General features: G+C 34.1%; 2 protein-coding genes across 6 annotated transcripts in view; one reads left to right on the top strand and one right to left on the bottom strand.

Annotated features, from left to right (window-relative positions):
- LOC106077992 (paired amphipathic helix protein Sin3a-like) overlaps window positions 1-10,946 on the top strand; it is a 32,675-nt gene extending 21,729 nt beyond the window's left edge. For both annotated transcript variants that reach the window (XM_056016913.1, XM_056016914.1), the window contains exons 24-30: window positions 255-424; window positions 954-1,136; window positions 2,294-2,466; window positions 3,219-3,382; window positions 4,308-4,637; window positions 7,531-7,661; window positions 9,906-10,946. In XM_056016913.1, coding sequence (XP_055872888.1) covers window positions 255-424; window positions 954-1,136; window positions 2,294-2,466; window positions 3,219-3,382; window positions 4,308-4,637; window positions 7,531-7,661; window positions 9,906-10,166 — 1,412 coding nt within the window. In that variant the 3' untranslated portion in view covers window positions 10,167-10,946. The remainder of the gene's footprint in view (window positions 1-254; window positions 425-953; window positions 1,137-2,293; window positions 2,467-3,218; window positions 3,383-4,307; window positions 4,638-7,530; window positions 7,662-9,905) is intronic.
- Window positions 10,947-12,717: 1,771 nt separating this feature from the next.
- LOC106077994 (MYCBP-associated protein-like) overlaps window positions 12,718-20,557 on the bottom strand; it is a 28,471-nt gene continuing 20,631 nt past the window's right edge. For 3 of the 4 annotated variants that reach the window (XM_013238714.2, XM_013238715.2, XM_013238712.2), the window contains exons 18-24: window positions 20,125-20,238; window positions 19,238-19,362; window positions 18,349-18,449; window positions 17,381-17,443; window positions 14,780-14,862; window positions 13,951-14,172; window positions 12,718-13,013 (exon numbers count right to left, since the gene is read on the bottom strand). In XM_013238714.2, the coding sequence (XP_013094168.2) occupies window positions 12,927-13,013; window positions 13,951-14,172; window positions 14,780-14,862; window positions 17,381-17,443; window positions 18,349-18,449; window positions 19,238-19,362; window positions 20,125-20,238 (795 nt within the window). In that variant the 3' untranslated portion in view covers window positions 12,718-12,926. The remainder of the gene's footprint in view (window positions 13,014-13,950; window positions 14,173-14,779; window positions 14,863-17,380; window positions 17,444-18,348; window positions 18,450-19,237; window positions 19,363-20,124; window positions 20,239-20,557) is intronic. The other variant, XM_056016915.1, reaches the window with a different exon arrangement.

Raw genomic sequence — 20,557 nt, 5'->3', positions numbered from 1 at the left:
TTAACAAGTACTCTCTTACTTTGACAAAATGTTAGATTTATTAATATTTACATGCAAATTGAGGCTTGAAGAGGGTAAGGGCCGCCACAAAAATCCTTCCAAGGGCCTTTACTTTAAAATTCGATACTGATTAACTATCATAAATAAATCTGCGCTATATTGTCAGGTAACCATTGCATAGATAGTATAAATTTATCTATGAACATTAAACATAACCTGATGAATGAGGTCTGACTTTTATTTCTTGACCATAGTGGAAGTTGAGGTGGAAGACTACTACTCATACTTTCTGGACATGATACGAGCAGTGCTGGATGGTAACATGGAGTCCAGTCAGTATGAAGACACAATGAGGGAAATGTTTGGCATCGAGGCCTACCAGCTGTTTACCATGGACAAAGTGGTGCAGAATATTGTTAGGCAGGTAGGGTCAGACTTTTGGATTTATTATGTTGAAGTTGCGTTAATAAATATAATGTATAATTTCACTTAGAGAATGGCATAATTACATTTTAAATATTAAATGAATTACTTGTATCATTGAAACATGCAGTATTCAAGCATTTATTGTCTAAACAAAAAAATAGAAAAAAAATCAAATTTAAAAAATTCTCTTTTTTGTTTTGTAGATTTTCAAATAATTTCTATAAATGTTCATGCCACCACAATCCTATAGAAAATGCACAATAGAGATTCATTCATCTCTTTACCTTAGTTTCATTTTCTTTAAATCTTATTCTGCTGTTTAAATCTTTGTTTAGTAGACATTCATCTAATTTCTTTATCTTAGGCTTATGGCCTATAAAGATTCATCTCTTTATTCATGGTTCATGGTCTATAAATCTTCATTCCGCTGGGATCCTGTAGAAGATGCATACCCAAGAAGTTCTGTTACTAAATTATGTAGGGCAACTATTTACACATTTTTAAAAGTTTATGTTGTTGATCTTCAGGTCCAACATCTGGTCATGGATGACATGCCTGTCAAGTTGGCCAAACTTTTTGAGGAGCAGAAAGAGAAAGGTGGTGCTGGAGGAAGATGGGCCACCCGCCATCAGAGGAATACCCTGGAGCAGGCTTATCTCAGGCAGGCTGAATTAATCCTTATGGATGATAACCCTTTCAAGTTTGTCATTGTAAGTAGTGTAGTGCTGAACAGTTTATTTTGAATGATTTAAATATAATAGTATGAGAGTCAGTAAGTAAGTTCCCCTTTCAGACCTTGTGATCTATAGTGCAGATGAAGTAAAGGTCATCTCTGGCCCACAGTTAATGAGGGTGTCATGTGGCCAGCACAATGACCAACCACCTTTACTGTTCCACAACTGTCAGGTACCCATTAGAACTGGGTGGAATCAGAGGCGCGCAAAGATCCCAAAATTAAAAAGTCCAATCTTCACCTGGATTTGAACCCAGGACCTCAGTTCAGAAGACAAACCCTTTGCCGCTAAGCTACCACGCCTCCAATAGTTCGAGATAAAATTACAAAATGAAATTTTCAGATATCAAAGAGCTTAGTGTTACTTGAGTGTATTTGAATTTTGAGATGTTATTTTGAGTAATTTTTCTTTAGTTCTTAAAAAGTAAATTGACATTATTATATATGCTACATCCAGAATTTAGGAGCCAAATATCATTCTTACAAACAAATTTCATTCACTTTGTTTTCATGTTTGTTGTGCTAACTACAATAAAGTGATCACAAAAGTAAACTCACTTCCTACTTGGGATTTAAAATGAACACACCTCTTTTCTACTGTTGATTTATGTCAACAACATTCAATGTCATGAAAAATGTTCATGTCAAAAAGTGTGGTGTTCACACTCACCCCATTTTCCTCAGCTCATTGTATGAAGGGGTCTGCCTTTCCAAGTCTGTTTAGTCAGCCTTTATAAAACTAGTTACATTAAAGAGATCTGTGAAGAAGTGTGTAATCATCATAAAATAGGTGCAAAACAAAAATTACTAATGTGTGTGTGTGTGTCTGGTATGAGAAAGACTTAGGTCAACTTAAATCAACTTGTTGGAATTGAAGTAAGAATTATGTTCTTGACCAACTGTTCATTTCAAAGTACTAGCTCAAACAACAGAAGAATGTTATAAATATGGCCCTGTGTGACTTGTTTCGTTTGATGTAAAATTTGACTAAAGTATGTTTTAATTTATCAAGTCTCCAACCTTCAGTAATGATAACATTATGTCCACAAGTTTGAATGAGGTCTAACAAAGTAAATGAAGATGATTTATCATGTCATGTTCGGTACAGATATTTCAATGTTTCTGTTTGAACAGAGAAGCCTGACAGCTCAGATGGAGATTGATATGTTGGACCCGCCCCCTGAATCTAATGACTCAGTCAAGGAAACCAGTACATGGTCCTCCTACCTAACAGAGTATACGACCACCAAGAAAAATGAAGAGTTTATGCACAGGGTTGGCAATAGTAGACCTGTATATTTAGTCAGGTAACAACTATCAAAGTGGATCCATCAAAACTAATGCTTTTTTTTTTTTTAAACATTCCTCTTCTAAAGCATTGGCACATCTTATAATGACAAAACATAAAGCATCATTCTATAATTATATGAGATGATATCTCAGTTATTCCTATGTGTACATCTAAATGATAGGAATTACTAAAAGAAACTTTAGTTTCTGCCCTTCCACCAGTTGGCTTGAAAGTTTGTAATTTTTGTTAAGAAAAATCAAGGAGGCCATTGGCTTAGAAATTACATTTTTAGGCTTATAAATTACAACTTAAATTTCCCTTTTAAGACAATGAAGAATTCATAGTTAATGAGTTACCCATATTATCTTTTAGGCCTTTCTTCTTCCCTTTATAAAGCTGATTTAAAGTCAGGTGGCCTGATTTACTTCAGTCATCTAGTACCAAGCACCAATTCCTGCTTTGCTAAAGTTTTGACACCACATAAAACTCAACCTTGAATACCGATGTCAAAGAATTTATGTTTCAAATTGAATCATCAGTTTTTATCTGGAAGATGTTGAATTTAATTTGGAGCTTACAGACAATTTTCTTGTGTGTGGCTTGAAGTTAATGCTTTTGCTCCTTTGATAATCCACCATTTATGTGGCTTTCCTTTCTGAATTTTGAGTTGCATGTGGGCTATTTATTGACCATTAAGAAAATTTCTTTTGAAGTTTACATTTTGTACTACTATTTGACTTTGTTCTAAACTGAGTCTTTCAATTACAGAAATAAAAAGAAAAACCCAGACTGGGAATTGTTCAAAAAACAACACGAGATGAATGAGGAACTGGAAGAAGAGGAGGAGGAAGAAGAAGAAGAGGTCGAGAAAGAAAGAGTTGACCAGAACTCAGAAAATAAAAAGAGGAAAGAAAGAGATAGTTCAGCAAAAGGTAATATTTAAATCTTCTGTCAACATAAAACCTAAAAGCACTTTTAAAAAAAAGCTTATATTGTTCTTTCATACTTAAAAAGACAAATATTTATGTTCAAACTAATTGGATTTTTATTGAAAACTAACAATAATTATGCCATTTACCAAATAAATGTTTAGCTCAGGCTCTGGTTCAGATTAGCATGTAAGAATGATAACATTATTTATACTAACTAGGGGTTACACCCAGAACTGACAACTCATGTTTACTGTACATCTTGACTTAATAACCAATAACCAACACTTAACTTTAAGCTGGCTCCAAAACTGGCCCACGGTTGGTTCCCTAAAATAATCAAGACAAACCTATGTCTGTATTCACTGCTCTACTGAACTTGAATCGAATAACCCAGCCACAAGAACAATCATTACAGATCAGCTAACTAGAGAATAGAAACAAAATAAGTGCCATGCAAAAGAGTCACAAAACACCAGAAAGAAATTTCATCTCCAGTGACCAAAAAGGAAAGAACTTTGCATAACCAAAACATAACAGTGTGTCAGATAATGCACATGTCAAATTGTGCAGAGGCACATGACAGGTTTCCACCCAAAAAATTGATAAAGCCATTTAATTGTATTCGAGCATGGCGGCTGACTGACATTGGCTTCCAAACAGGTAGTCCTATGTTCAAATCCTGTTGAAGACTTGGATTTTTAACTTCAGGATCTTTGGGTGCCTTTAAGTCCACCCAGCTCTAATGGGTACCTGGCATAAGTTGGGGAAAAGTAAAGACGGTTGGTTGTTGTGCTGGCCACATGACACCCTTGGGCCACAGAAACAAACCACCTTAACATCATCTACCCTGTAGATCACAAGGTTCACTTTACTATTTATTTGTATTCAGTAATAGCTCATTGTCTTTTAATTTCTCATCTTCCAGTTAAAACAGAATCTAACCAAGACTCAGAGCTGTCAGAGAAAGAGAAATCTCCCACAGACAATGTTACTCAGAAGTCCTCTGATGACGCAGATGCTGACAAGACTGTTGCCACCCCCGCAACAACTGTGACTGATGATTATGATGATGAGAACATTGATGATGCTGCAGCCCTGGCCAGGTCTAGCAGGATTCCTATGGGTGGTGATGATGATGACGATGATAAAAGGGGTGGAGCAGAAAGCGATGGTGGCCTTGGAGATGATGAAGATGATGATGACAAGGGATTGGAAAGTGCAAGCAAAAGGAAAAAGATTGGATCTTCCCCTGATGGTAGGTTTCTTTTGGGCCTCACCCTCATCTATATACTTAAGTAAAGTCTGTCCTTATTGGTTTTTTTATTTATTTATTTTTTTTTGCTAACGTTTACTTAGCAACCCCTTTAATTTTGTAGAGCTAGTATCATTTTTCTCATTGAATTTCAATTTCAGCCTGAAATAATCAGATTTTTCTACTGGGATTGTTACAGAGCTTTCCTATAGTCCAGGCAGTTTTAGTTAGTAACAAAGGATAAGGGGCTACAAAATCTGGTCTTATATGTAGTGGATATTTGGTCTCTTTTGCATTATAGGTGTCTTTGGCCAATCTACCAACTTACCCCATGAACTTTTAATTAGACATTTGAAAAAAATAAAATTGCGTTATAGGTTATATCAGTGATGCCCAACCTTATTTGGTCTGCGGGCCACTTTAATTTTCGGCATTCGTGTCGCGGGCCATATCACCAATAAGAAAAAAAATATATACAATACAGTATAAACTATTTTTAATAGTTTACATAAATTAATGTGATGCATGAAGTTTATCCAAAACCATCTTCTGAATATCTGGCTGCATAGATGAAACACCAAGTCGGAGCACGGAATCTAGATTTTCATCCGTGAGTCGATTACGTCACATGGTTTTCGCTCGTTTCATCATTGAAAAAGTTTGTTCACACAAATAAGTGCTTGTAAACATTGTGATCATCCTTAGCGCTTGTTTTCGAAGATTTGGAAACGCTTCCTCAGGTATGATGGAGCAGAATTAAGTCAATGGTCTGCATCACTTGAAATTTGTCAAGCAGGGATGTCTGGCTTTGTAAGTCAATCAGTTCCAGTTGTAGATCTGTCGGAGCACTTGACACAAGCAGGGATGTCTGGCTTTGTAAGTCAATCAGTTCCAGTTGTAGATCTGTCGGAGCACTTGACACAAGCAGGGATGTCTGGCTTTGTAAGTCAATGTTCCAGTTGCAGATCTGTCGGGGCACTTGACACATCGGCAGCAAACGGATTTTCAAAAAGACGGATCTCATTTTTTAAATTCTGAAAATCCACTAATTTTTCACTGAAATTATCCATCAAGAGCCTCAGAAGTTTGATCATTCTTTCTTTAGGGAAAGACATATTTAGCTGCTTATCATTTTGTAGAGTGGTACAGGTCTGAAAGTGGACAAGATGCACCTTTTCCGCCTGTTAAATGAAGAGTTCCAATTTTGTTTGGAAAGCACATATGTCTGCATACACATGCGAAATCAATTAGTCTTTCCCATGGAGTTTGGTGTTGAGTTCATTTAGATGTGATGTGATCTCGCATAAAATAGCCAAATCCCACAGCCATGAGGAGTCGTTTATTTGTGGCACTTGTTTTGATTTATCGGTCATAAATATTTGAACACAATCATGATCTCATGGTCCAAATTCAAAACCTTTCCACAGAGATTTTGTTGGTGAATGATAAAGTGAAGCTGCAGGGGTTCAGTTCCATTTGATTCAACAACTTTTTAAATAACTCTTGCTGTCAGTCCGCTGTGACATCCAACCATATTTCTAGCGCCATTAGTAGTCACTCCAAATAATTATTCCAAGGAAGAGCAAGGTCCTCTATGATGGCTGACACTTCTTTGAACAGATCTTCTCCAGCTGTAGTCCCATGCATGCTCCTCATAGCTGCTAGCTCTTCTGATATATCAAAATTGCTATTTCTTCCGCAAAAAAAAATACCAAGATTTGAGCAGTATCAGTTATGTCAGTGGACTCGTCAGCAGCAGTAGAAAACATTTCAAATTCTGCTGCTCTGTCTTTTAATTGTAAATGAAGATTTACTCCAATATCTTCCACTCGCTTTGTAATTGTCATGCGAGAAAGGCTGACAGCTTCTACTGCATTCTTTTTTTCATGACACATTTCTTCCATCACTGCTAGCAAGCACTTTTTTTTTACACATTCGCCATCGGAAAAAAAGTCTTCATTGCTCTACTTAAGATGTGAGCAACTCTGGCCCTTATCGCAGACTCATTGTCTTGTCTCTTTTTGTTAAATATTCTTGTCAATTCCCCAATCTCTAGTCGTAACTTGGCAATCTTGTCTTCGGGGCTCAAACCAAGAATGCCACCATATGTGTTTATATGTTTAACTTCATAATGCCTTTTATGTTCTTTAAAAAGAGACACATTTTCTTTACAAATCAAACATGTTGGCTTACTATCATATTCCACAACAAAAGTAAAGATCTGTCCACTTTTCCTGAAAGCTTCTACATTCAGAGTCCACATTTCGTTTCTCTCCCATTTCATTCAATCATAAACGTGAAACACTGACGGTACCTATCGCTTTGATATGAAAAGAACACGACCCAAAACTATGCATCGATGATGTTCTGTGTTGCACCACAAGGTGTCAAGGACACGGCTAGCTCAAGACAGTAGCGGAATTTTCCAAGAATTAAAAATAGCTGTCAAGTTTTATCGTCATTGAAAAAAAAAAAAACACTTGTGTTCTTACAATAAAAAAATATTTACTATGAATATTAAAATACCAAACAAAAAGATGGAATTCATCAAAGAATGAGGGAGAATCATAACTTAGTGAGAATATTTTTTTCAACATTATAATTTTTTACCTTTGTTTTTAACATTTTGTTCCAATGCTTTGGTGGGCCGGATAGAAGCACGTCGCGGGCCAGATCTGGCCCGCGGGCTGTAGTTTGGGCATCACTGGGTTATATAGTTTGGTTATAATTTATTTTACTGTAATATTTGTCTGTGTCATAGTTTTTAAAAAAGCATTAATAATTACTTTTAGTACCCCAATGTTTTAAAATTCATATTTGTTAACTTATGAAATATTATTTTTATCAGTAAAGGGGTGAAGCTTTAAATATAGTTTTCCTTTTTTTTTTGTTTAAGGTTTATCAAGGCGTGTGCACAGTATAGACAACACTAGTGTCAAGTTTCAGCACAACTCCTATCATCATATGTTTGTTAAGAACACAGGGCTTGTGATGTACAAGTGTGCCAGACTGGCTCGTACGAATGAAGTAAGGAGGTTATTTATTTATTTAAGTGTTAGCAAACCATGTCTGTTGGCTGAATCTGGCTCTGTGTTATTATTATTATTTTTAAATTTTGTATCTTCCTAAATAATTTATTTTAATTGACTTAGATTTAATCCTGTGAACTCCCTGGGGAGCAAAGTGCTGCAACCACACCTCTTCACCAAACTCAGTTCTGAGCAGCTTTCTTCATCTGCTCCAATGTCATTCCAGTATCCTCCGCTTCACTGATGACTGACCTCTTCCAAGTTTGCTTGGGACGGCCCACTTTCCTCTTTCCCTGGCATGCCTTGCATCTTTGGTAGCTGGTTTTGGCAAGGTGTGCTATCCAGCTCCACTTTTGATATCTTGGGCTTTGTGTATTTGTCTAGTTTTTATTTTACTATAATATAAAAAGGGAATGTCTTTAAAGACTGAAGATTTAAAGTTCTGTATTTGACATGCCTAAGGGATTATATTATCAAACTTGACAATTCAATGAAATGAAGAAAGAAACATCTCTCTGTATTTTCTTCAAACTTCTTTAATAACTTCTTCAACCTTCACATCAAATTAACTTCTTAATTCAATAACAACTTGACACTTCATAAATAAAACTTAAAGATACATAAAACTTCACTTAGTATAACTTCAACTTCAACTACTAAAACTTTACTTAATGGACCCACTAATATCACAAAACTTATTACTAATCAAGAACTGAGCGAGGACCATCGCTCTACAGGAACTACTACTATGCGATGACCCCGTCTAACTGACTTTCCCCTTATTTATACTTTCTTTGATCGTATGTTCCAGAATCATGGAACCTTCTCAGATAATTATTTTAGTAACTTTGACCTTCTAGAAGCTGACGTATGCTATTTTTTTCCCTTAACCTCATTCTTTGATTGGATATCTAAAATTAACTTGTTTACGCTGGACACTTGCAGTGGTTTGAACTTGCTTCTAGAAACTGGTCGAAATAGATCACAGACTCAACTCGTGACACTATGCAGACTTGAACTGTGACCTTCAAATTTAGTTACATCTTAGACACAGCCAGTAGACACCTAAGATCTTTTTCTTGTTGCCGTTGCCTGTTTTCAATGTTAGCTTTCATTTGGGTCTTATAACGTCTGTTTGTTGACATATTGCTATTTTAAATTCTCCTCTGTTCCCATACTTGGATTCTACAAAGATGCAGGAGTGCTTTTTTATTTCTCTGCCTCACCATTAGGTAACTTTGTGGTTTTGTTGTGCAAGTCTAACTAGTTTTAATTATGCAAAAGTAAAAAAAAAAATATATTTACATATTTGTCCATCATAGTTCAGTGATGACCATTTTTTTCATCCATGAGGCTTAGGGCTTTGCACTGGGGTTTTATGGCTCCTCATGTGGCTGGTGAGAACTATGTGAACCTGCCATGCACTCTTGTCCTCTGCAATTTGTGTGTGATGCTTGTTGTGACACGGTTACTATGTGTGGTCAACCGTGACACACAGTTAAGTGTTGGGTACCTGGGAGTGAAAGTATTTGCGGGAAGTCACGAGTGTGTTGTAAACAAGAAGAAAGGAAGACATCTAGTGGAGTTGGTTATCTGTAGATAATGTTCGCCTTGTAAATATGTTATGTTTGAATGCTTCACAATAAAAGGCACTTTACTATTAAAGGAACTTGTTTCTTCACAATGCTCTATTAGGTGCTTTCGTCTCCTAGGTAGCAGATTCATTGCTGAAGGCTTCTAGGGTGTCCCTGAAGTATTTTCTTTGCCCTTGTGATCGCTTCCCTTTCATTAAAAAAATGGGCTTTTGGCTGAATTAGTTTCAAGTTTTCTCTATATAGTGAGGTCAATGTTTTTGCTATTTAACTACCTTGGTTTGCATTTCTCTTTTAGAATCATTTTGTCTTAAGAGATGAAATTGATTGTTTAGCTTTGTCTTTTTTTTAAAACATTTTTACATTTACATTTCCTTACATTTCTTGTAACAAAGTTTCATTGATGTTGACTTAGCAGGATTTCATTGAGGTTTTACTTATTTATTTATTTTGGAAACTGTTGACTTAAATTGTTTCAGAAACATTTGTTGCAAAAGATTAAAATCAAAGTAATAATCTATGACATCTGTAACAGCAAAAGTTATAAATCAATAATACAAGTTTCTGGACTGGAACACAGTATAAGAATTAGTAACCTTTTATATTATATTTTTGTTAATTTTTTTTTTTTTTTTTTTTTTCTGTTTTAGAGTCACAAGCAAGTCACTCAGAAGAAGTATGCCAACATGCTGAAATGGGTAGATGTTTGGCTGGCCAAGAATGTCACCTCCACCCAGTCTGAGGAGTGCAGGAAGTGGCTGCTAGGACTCACCACAGACAGCCGGTCAAACAAAACTTACGTCACAGAGATTGAGCAGCATGACAAAACACCATACCGGGTGTTCCACAAGTACTCTGTAGACTGGGTGGCACCAGGTGCTGGTAGGACATCGCCAGCCAACAACAGCTAATGCCCCAGTCCTCACCCCCATAGCCTCTGCTCGTCTTTTTGGCGCTGGGCACATAAGTTTTGTATAGCTCATTTTGTTGTTGAAGAGAGGGGAGCACCCCCACTGTGCAAAGAAACTACAAAATGTTTGCAGACTGCGCTGCTTGCAATGGTTTATATGTAAATATATTTATAATGACAGTTATCAGCAGACTCTTCAGCCCTTTTATTAAATTGTAGCTGTCAATATTTTCTCATTGGAACTATAACATTGCTGGTCACTATTGTAACTATTTCATCTTTCTCTCTCTCTCTCATGTATGCATCTATAAATATTTGTTCATAACGGCTCTCAACTAAACGACTAAATTCTGTGTAGTCTCTATGTATGTTTCACTGTTATTTATGTCCCTTGGTATTCTCTTTTCACAAAACTTTCATTTCTGTACAATGTTTCTTTATTGACTGTCAATTTTTTTTTTATTTTTTTTTGTGTTTCAGCGTTTCATAAATTGTTGATGTTTTGTTATGTGTTAATGAATTTTTTGACTACTCATGAATTGTTCAATATATTTTGTTTAGTTCATGGATTGTTCCGATTATTGTTGTTGCTATATTATAGATTTTGTACACAATCATAACACATACACACACACACACAAATTAACTAAATAATGTTATGTACAAATATTTGCTTAAAACTGTCAACTGAATAACGTATATTTTGTCTCATGTCCCTTTTTAATAGATTTAGACCAAAATACAACAAAAATAATATAATAAACTTTATTTGGTAAAAATACTTTACTTATTTTTTTTTTTATTTATTAATTGTGACGTATTCATAACATATTTTAGAGACTTAAGGATGGTTGCCTGGCCATATGATATGGGCTCTTGATTGTTGTCTTAATGGTCCCAGGGTTGAACCCTTCCTGCTGCCATCCCCTGCTCTGTCCTATGGGAGCTTTAGGCTCAGATGTAATAGTTTTAATTTAAAAACCTGTTCAAACCATGTCAAACTTTCAGAGAATTGTAATATTTATATTCACAGTCTCACAGTAAATATCGGAATAAACTAAAGCACAGTTCCCCTTTCAGACCTTCCAATCTTTAGGGCAGATGATGGTAAGGTCATCTGTTTCTTTGGCCAACACAAAGACCAACTGCCTTCTACTTTCCCCAACTATAGTTAGGTACCCATTAGAGCTGGGTGGACTCAGGGACACCCCAAAATCCCAGTCTTCGACAAGATTTGAACACAAGACCCCAAGCCACCTCACCCCCAATATCAAAAGATAGTAAATGTTACTGAAAACATTTTTTCTAGCATTGCAATGAACTGATCAGTTTAATCTATTGGTTACTAAGTTAGTTCCTAACATGAAACATGCACACTTTACAAACAAAGGGCTGATTTGTTGTAATTGTTTTTTTTTTTAAGAAAATAGGATTCTCATATTTTTGACAATAACAACAAATAAAGGCTTGTCTTTTTGTCAAAAAAAAAATAATAAAGGAAATGTACAATATTTTATGTGGCTAGGCCATATTCAACACTTACAAAGCTTTCATCTTCCATGGTGAGAGGGGCCAATAATGTTCTCTTTTCCTCCTTGAACAGAATAAGTTTATGTATCTGTTGATTCAGTTGATTTTTTGTTGTTGAGTAATAGGTACAAAACATATCCATCCATCCATCCCAATGACACTACAGCCCATGCTTCAACGCATCCCTCCATTCAGATATTTACTGGGCCTTTCATATCCACGCCCGAACCCCAAGCTGTTGTAGATCTGTCTCCACATCATCATCATCTGCCTTTGGGTCTCCTGGCTTTTGTTTCTTGCCTGTATATAATTTTCACTCCTCTGTTCTGATATTCTTTCAATGTGACCTGCCCAACGTATTCTGTTCTTTTTTTTAATTTCGGTCACTATTGGTGGGTCTTCATACAAATGATATATCTCATGGTTAGTGCGTGTCCTCCACCTTGTTTCATCTTGTATAGCACCATAGATTTTCCTAAGAATATTTGTTCCCATGTACTTAGTAAATTTTCGGTTGTCTTTGTCAGTGTCCAGGTCTTAATTTTATATATGGTCTTGTTCATTATTATGCACTTGGACTATGACTGCCATCCAGCTGTTTTGGCTAAGATGTAATCATCTTTATTAAGTTCAAACATTTATAACAAACAAAAACTTTACATAACAATTAAATACACTCTCAAATGTAGTGTCAAGCCAATTTATTGTTTGCAAGCTCACTATTGATGCATTATTATTTACCTTAACATTTTGTGAAGGGGTTGGTCTGGCTGATTGTAATTTGTGACCTAAAATATTGGTATTGAAGCTTACTAGGTTTTTTTTTTTTTTTTTTTTTTTTTACTAAATCTAAATTTATTTTTTAAATCTGGGTATTATTTTAAGCATTCTATATGTTTCTATATATACATTTTCTGCTTCTTGACAAAATCTAATGAACAGCCAAACTTCAGAGTATGTAAATGTTGCTCTGCTGCACTAAGAGAAGTAATGAATAAAATATTGCCAATAACCAAATTGAATACAGTGTAAAGTAGTACATTTAATATCTTCATACCAAGTTCAAGTTACAGTAACAGTCGTTCACATCACATGGTATAAATACAGAAAGATATTAACATCTCTATAATTACAATAATATCACAGAGTTTTAAAATCATGAAAACAAACAAATCTTGCAATAAAGTTATAAATATATACATGTATATCTTTGTATAACAGCCTCTTCACACTAATAGATAAAATTTCCTTTGTCATTTTTCATTGCTCCAAACATGTCGTCCATCTTATCTGCCATATCTCCCAGAATGTCATACACCTAAGGATAAAAAAAGAATTCAACATAAACATAATAAAGCTTCTCTTCAAGTACGAAGATGAAGGAGGAGTACAGTATTTCCTGTGGCTACACAGTCCTAGCTGTGATCTAAATGTTTTATCACAACTGTTATCTGCCAGTGGGCAGTTTAGGTTCTTATAGTGCTGTTGATGTCTGTCCTCAGCAGATTTCCTTTTGGTATGTATACCTCGGTTTGTAATAAATGTCCATCTGTCTCATTCGGAAGCTACCTGCTGCCAGGTGCTTTCTTCTATGTCTGTTAAAACCTAAAAGCAAGCTATCACCTAAGCTGGCCTTTAAAGCTTTCAGCTCACCAAAAAGGATAGCCTTTGGCATATGATCATCCCCCATACTGTCCATAATTATTAACATAATTAGATTCTAACAAAGAACAAAAAGAACAACAATCTTAAAAGGTAAAAGCACTTCCCTAGGCGATGACAACATTTTTGTAAAAACTGCAAATACTAAACAGTAACAGCAGAGCTGGAAGGAAGCGTTTCAACTATGAAAATGTTTCAGAAAGCTTTTAGGGCATCACAAAGACTAGAGCTCATGTGAGGAATTTCACAACAATCTGGAAATTATTGGGTCTTATAGAGTTGAGAAAATTGTTACCTAAAGCTAAATTAGATGGTAGAGCCGTTTACTAAGTGATAAGGACTTATTTAACACAATACACAAAAGGAAAAAAAAGAAATAGTTAAAAGTTCTTCCCTGATTGAGATTCAAGACAGCAGAGAATAGAACCACAGATGTATTTTTAGTTAACAATTACTGTGATGTTATAATGGGGATGCATTTATGTCATTCTCTCCAAAGCTAGTAGAATTGAACTTCTTTAATTGGTTGATTTGTATTCATTTGTGTTGACTAAGAGGCATAACTTATTTTGCATAAATCATATTCTGCTAACCTGTAGGGCAAATGTTGACTTGTAAAGTTTCTCTGCAGGAGAGAGTTCTTGTTCTACCACAAGGACATTTGTGGCCTCAGAGCTGTTCTGCTCTGGAACTGCTTCTGTGGTTGAAGGCTGAAGAGCTACAGGTGCTTGCGGTGTTTTGACAGGAGGAGGAGTTTTCTTGGTGGCTGGGGCAGGTGATGGAGCTGCTTTACCTTTAGCATCAGGTTTGATTGGCTGGAACAGTAGAGTGTATAACAAGCAAAATATTAAATGTTTTAAAAAAAAAACAGAAAAAAAAACTAAGGGGAAGAACTGAAAAAGCATTGCCATTTAACTAAACAATGCAGGGATTAGCTCCCAATTTCTATATAAAACAATATAAATTAATTCCACTTATTGGTTTAATTTTTTGAAAGATTCATGTATTGGTATTGACTATGAATAATTAAGCAAAATTTTAAATTAATACAAGAATTGGAAGTGGGAGAAAAACATGCACAAAATATAATAAGGGGGATAACTCCACATACACACCCAAATCTGTCTCATAACTGTTGGATTTATTTACCTCGTTTGATAACCAAACAAAATAATTAATTACTGATAATTAATTAACTAATTGATATTTTTTTTAATATTGATTTATCTTTTGTAGCTTGATCTGAGAATGGGTGTGGGAGAAATAACGTTTACAATCATTTCACAAGTCAGGCAGACAGAGTGAGTTGATATAAGCTTTGTAAAAATAGATATTGTTATAGTGCATTGACTATTCTTTAACACAAGCTAAGATGGGTGTAATATATATATGTCAGACCAAATGTTCACATGTAAAACTTACAGGGGTTTTAGATGCTCTAACATCTTTGACTGGCACCTTGTTTTGAGAACCTGATTTACTTTTGATACCTCGACGCCCCTCATCTTAAAGAAGAAAAGAAAATTAAATTTCAAACAGTGGCTTTTTAATGTTCACAGATTTTTTCCCCATCAAGAAAATTAGAGATAAAGAAAAAAAAAAGAATAAGTCACTCAGTTTAAAAAAAATTTACAAAATTTAACAAAACAAGTTATTTATTAATCTTGGCAAGATACTATAGTAAGCTAAACAAACATTGATAAAAAAATATCAATAAATAATGAAATATATTGAAAAAAAATCTAGTTAATTACAATAAATCATTATTTTTTTAATGCAAATCAATGTATCAAAATTAGAAATTAACAAAAAAAAATGTGAACTGAAAAAAATAAATAAAAACAAGAAAAAAAAATTATAGTAACAAAACAAAGTTAATTCTAATATTACAGCTACTGCTAATGTTTCTATTGGTTCTTCAATTCAGGCTGAAACAAAAATAAGGTGCAAAATTCTAACTGGTAATGTCATTTTGTAAAAAAAAAATCTTGACTTCTATCATATTTTTCTTTTCATATCATGGAGTAAAAAAAAAAAGGAAAGTACTCCTTTCAGACTTTGCAATGCAAAGGAGTTATCCATTTATATGGCAGATGGTTAATAAATGACCAATTATCTTTATTTTCCCCTACAAAGCAGGAAAGGTTAGGAGGACTTAGAGGTGTCCTAGAGATCCTGAAATTCAAAATTCCAGTCTTCACTGGGACCAGTCAGTTCAGAAGTCAATCCCTTTACCACTCATCTACCCTGCTCCATCTAATGGAGTGATCAGTATTAAAGCTTATGGGAATAGTTGAATACTTAGTTCATCAAATGTATATAATAGAAGTTAATATGGCTTCATTTTTAATGCTGAACTACTGGAAGCATAGTATTGGTTTAATTTTCAAAAATTACACAAGTAAAAAAAAAAACCCACAGTTAATGCATTAAAGTGACCTAGTCAATATTTGGGCCTATTTTTTGTTTGTTCATTGTACACATCATAGATGTTCTTTTAAAATTAAAGGTTATTATTGCATTGAGAGTAACAAAAAAACTAAAACAAATTAATTCCACTTATCTTATTCATGGTAACCAAGTGACACAGACTAAAAATGCAGGCACGACATGGCCTAAATTGTGCCGATGTGCCTCAAATCAACAAATCAAATCAAATCAAATCAAAATACCTAGGTGTTATAATAAATGAAAAACTATCATGGAATCCCCATATTGATGAAACTATCAAAAAATCAAACATTAAAGTATTAGGGTTTATTAAAAGAAATTTCTATAAATCAAATAAGAACATAAAACTAAAATGTTATTTAACCTTGGTTAGGCCAATAATAGAATATGCATCCTCTGTTTGGGACCCCTCAACTCAAGAAAACATTAAGAAACTGGAACAGACACAAAATAGAGCAGTGAGATTCATAACAAACGAATCTTAACATTTGACTAGAGTAACACCTTTAGTAAAATCGCTAAATTTAGGCAGCCTTCAGGACAGAAGACTCAAAAGTAAAGTAGCAATTGTACATAAAACACTGAACCATAATCTTCCAATACAAAAACAAAATTTAATAAAATACTCAGAAAGACACAAAGATAAAGGCACATTCCTCGCCCCATATGCTAGGACAAATTTGTACAAATACTCCTTCTTCCCTAGCGCTATTAGAGCATGGAATGGGTTGCCTGAGCTAGCCAGGAAAACCAGTGACTTGGCAGAATTTAGGTCATTAGTTAGTGTACATGACTAAATGCATGACGCGTAGGACATAATCATCTTCTTTTTTGAAGTAACACCCATCTGTAAGATAAGATTACATCCTAGCCCTAATCTCCTACAGGACAGGAGGGGATGGTGGTGGGCAGTGCTGACATATCACATGACCATGAAGTCATCCAATTTTAACCAATTCTAAAGTAGGTGATAGCTTTTTCAATATTGAAACAGAATAGAGTAATGGTCACAAAATATATATGAACTAATAATTTGCCATTAAACCTAAACCTAAAATTTGGTACAATATTAATTTTAGACCTAGTCTAGTAAAATAGGAAAAGGATTAATAGTTAGTACAACATTTTGGGATGCTAATTTTAAGATCTGCATTAAAACACAGTATACAACAATTTAATACAAACATCTATGCACAGTCTGAAACAGAGGCAAAGATTTGCTAGAAGGCTATTCTTGGAGGCAAAGATTTACTAGAAGGTAATGTTAGAGGCTTAAGATTTACTAGAAGGTAATGTTTGGAAGCTAATTTACTTAAATGTAATGTTAAGAGACAACAATTAATTGTTTTGTAAAAGTGTTAATTAGTAAGCTTTTACTTATATTTTCTAATTCATCATGAGTTTTCATATAAATAAAGATACTAATTAAAAGTAAGATTTTGTTAAAGTATCTTAAAATAATTTGTCAAAATTTGACTTTTTAGCTAATAAATAGGATCTAGAATATCAGGTTATCTAGAGACTACAACTTGTAAAAAAAAATAAAAAATGTGTGTCTGCATCAAGCCCTACCAGCTGCTGAGTTGTGGGCTTCTTCTACTACAGGTATTGGAGCCTCATTACTCTGACCAATTGCTTTTTAATGAAACATTAAAGAAACAATCAACAATCATTCAAGAAATAAAAATAAAATAAAATTATACAATAAAAGAATTGCAAGATCAAGATAAAATTCTCATTCAGTTCAGGACTTTGAAGCATATAAGAGTGAAAGGAGGACTACAACACTTTAGACTTTCTATTTCCACCACATCAAAAAGCTTAACTCCTTCCACTTACATTGTAAAAAAAAATTCATTAGGTGAATTGGTCTGACCAAGTTGAAATCCTACAGTTGTGACAGCCTAGATGAATATTATCCACGCTAAAAGATCCAGATAACGATGGGTGGGACATGTAGTCAATATGCCTAAAATTTGCTTCTACATGGGAAGCTGTGTACAGAAAAGTGCTTTCAGGGGGGTTACACAAACAATACAAAAACACCTTTGATAGCTGCCTCTTCCTCAAAGAATGTGAGATTGACATTCATACCTGGGAATAGCTAGCTCGTGAAAGCTCCTCATAATGTGAAGCCATGAATGTCGAAGTCTCAAGATATGAGGCAAGAAAATTGGCCCTCATGAAAGAAAGTAGATCTAAAAAAAGGGCGGAGAAAAGAAGCAGGCATAACTGCATGCAGAAGACCCAACCTAACCAATGCCATGTATGTGGGGCACTTTTTAAAGTGAGTATTGGACTCCCTAGCCATCTCCCAGTTCATAAAAAATGAGAAATTTGCTCATCTTTGACAACAAAGGAGGGGCTAGAGACAAAATTGATAATATTCAAAAACTGAATTTAAAAGGGAAGGGTGATAGCTTATAACTTTTGAATGAGGAGAAAAAAACTTAACTTATTAATATGTGCTCTTGTTCTTGTAAAATTAAAATTTACATCCAATACATATAATGTAGCCAAATTTTTATAAGCTTACTTACTTTCTGTCTCATCCTGATTTTTGATTGGTAGGCCCATAGTTTGTCTCAGAAGTAAAGACTCGCCCACCATTCTATCAATAGCTTCAATAAAAATTTGATACCTATAAACAAAACAGAATCCCAATTTTAAAGTAATGCATGCAGAAATTATATATAATCACACATTTATTTTTTGTTATCAGTAATGTGATATTGGACTATACAAGCTTACTACACTTTTCTCTTCAACTAGTTTAAATGAAATGGAAATGAAATAGTATTTTTTTTTTTTTAGATTTGTTGAACATGTTTTCTTTTTGTTGTTATGTTAAGACTGAGATTTCTTTTTGAAACATTTTGTTAAGACTTTTAAGTTAATTCAACAGTACAGAGATTTGACTTTTTCCCATTAGATGAACATAAATATCAATGTGAAGCCAGGTGCTGAAACAAATAAAAGATACATACATATTGAACATAAATGACATTCTGATGGTCTAGAGGTGAAGTTTGCTTAGTGCTTTATTGCTAGGTGGTGTTGTAGAGATAAGATCAGGCTAGTTAAGCAATGATAGAGTTTTTCTTTAATTACTTTTGAGAGTTGCAAACTTTTTCTATACCAAGCTCAGACAAACTACACATCTCGTAGATTTTAAGAACATTTAGACACACTTGTACAAAAATTGATCTAACAATGGGTTTGATTATTATATTTTTGTAAAGAAATCTATGGATTGTGATTTTAGAGAAAGATCAACAATCTTCTGTGCATAAAATGATAGCTAACACTTAACAGCCATTTGTCAAATTTCTGTATCCTTATTAAATATGAATGAATAGCATAAGGTGATTAAGGGTATTTATGTTTTAAAAAACTTAGTCATGTTAAATAGCTGCAGACTTTTATTACCCTATGTACTGCATCTGCTCCAGAAGAGGCTTGGTTGGGATGTAGGTCAATTTGCCAACTATTTCATTCATTAGTTGCAACATGTTGTCTTTCCTTTCATCATCCTCATCTAGCTTCATGATGCTCTGTTAAACAAATAGAACAGTTGTTTTTTTTTTATCTCTAGGACAAAAGGCCAAAAAGGACACCAACAAATTTAATACTTTTACACTCAGTAATATGCATGCATTATATTATTTTAAAGTAAATATTAGTTTTAAATAATTGTTTTCCTTTAATATACCTTTTCCCTACAAATGTTTTCCTATAAATGCTTCCTACATATGTTTCCCTGTAAATGTTTTCCTAAAATTGTTTCCCTATAAATGTGGATGGCAGTCTGACCCAGAATTCAGTGATATACATTTATGATTTTTGTTTTGCAAGATTAAAATTCACAGTTTTATTACAATTCCTCTATCAAGCTTGCAAATTTATCAGCAAGACCTAGAACTAGAACAAAGTTGTCAAAATAATTGTTCTTACAAACATTGGTCAGCTGTATAAAGGATGATTTGTCTTTTTTTAAAAAGTATTTTTTAGATTTTTCTCATTATTGGAAAGTTTATATTCTACACATTCAAAAAAAAATAGTGACAGTACCACAGTTATGGCATCCTCTTTCAATATTAATATTATTATATTTAAAAATTTCCTATATCTTGTATCTGTTTTTTTTTATAATTCATAAGCTCCCTCAGGCCATATTTGGTCATCAAAATGCAGTTCCTTTCAGATGATGTTTAAATTTAGTTTATAAACCAAATATTTCTTACTGTAATAAACATACTTTGGTGTTAATATTAGCATTTAAATATGTAAAATGAGCAACTATTTACAACTTTTACCTCCAACAGATCTTCAATGCTCAAGCTCCAAACATTTTCTGCCCTCTCCTCTTCTGGGAAAAGTTGACTGTACAAATCCTTTAGTTGTGAAATTTTCTGATGGTCATATTGAAACTGTAGGTCAAGTTAAAAAATCAAATTCCTTTACATCACACATTAAAGCAACAGGACTTAAATGGAATTTGATGATGATGAGGAGGAAGACCAATCATTCAAACCATGGACTTAACAGAAAAAAGTGTTCATTAACCAGAGTTTATTTTTATTAGTAAATAATCGATGAAAAAGACAAGCCAAAAAACGTATGAGGAAATGCAGACAATACAGAAATAGGCCAAACCTACTGTAGAGACCCACTAAAAGGCACAATTATGACATTAATTCTAAGTGAGACTGTAGCTTAGATAAACAGACAGTTGAGGCTATGCTTTCA

This window comes from Biomphalaria glabrata, chromosome 18 (genome assembly GCF_947242115.1).
Source record: "Biomphalaria glabrata chromosome 18, xgBioGlab47.1, whole genome shotgun sequence".
NCBI classification, from domain to species: Eukaryota; Metazoa; Mollusca; class Gastropoda; family Planorbidae; genus Biomphalaria; species Biomphalaria glabrata.
This window is presented reverse-complemented; position numbering and strand designations above follow the sequence as displayed.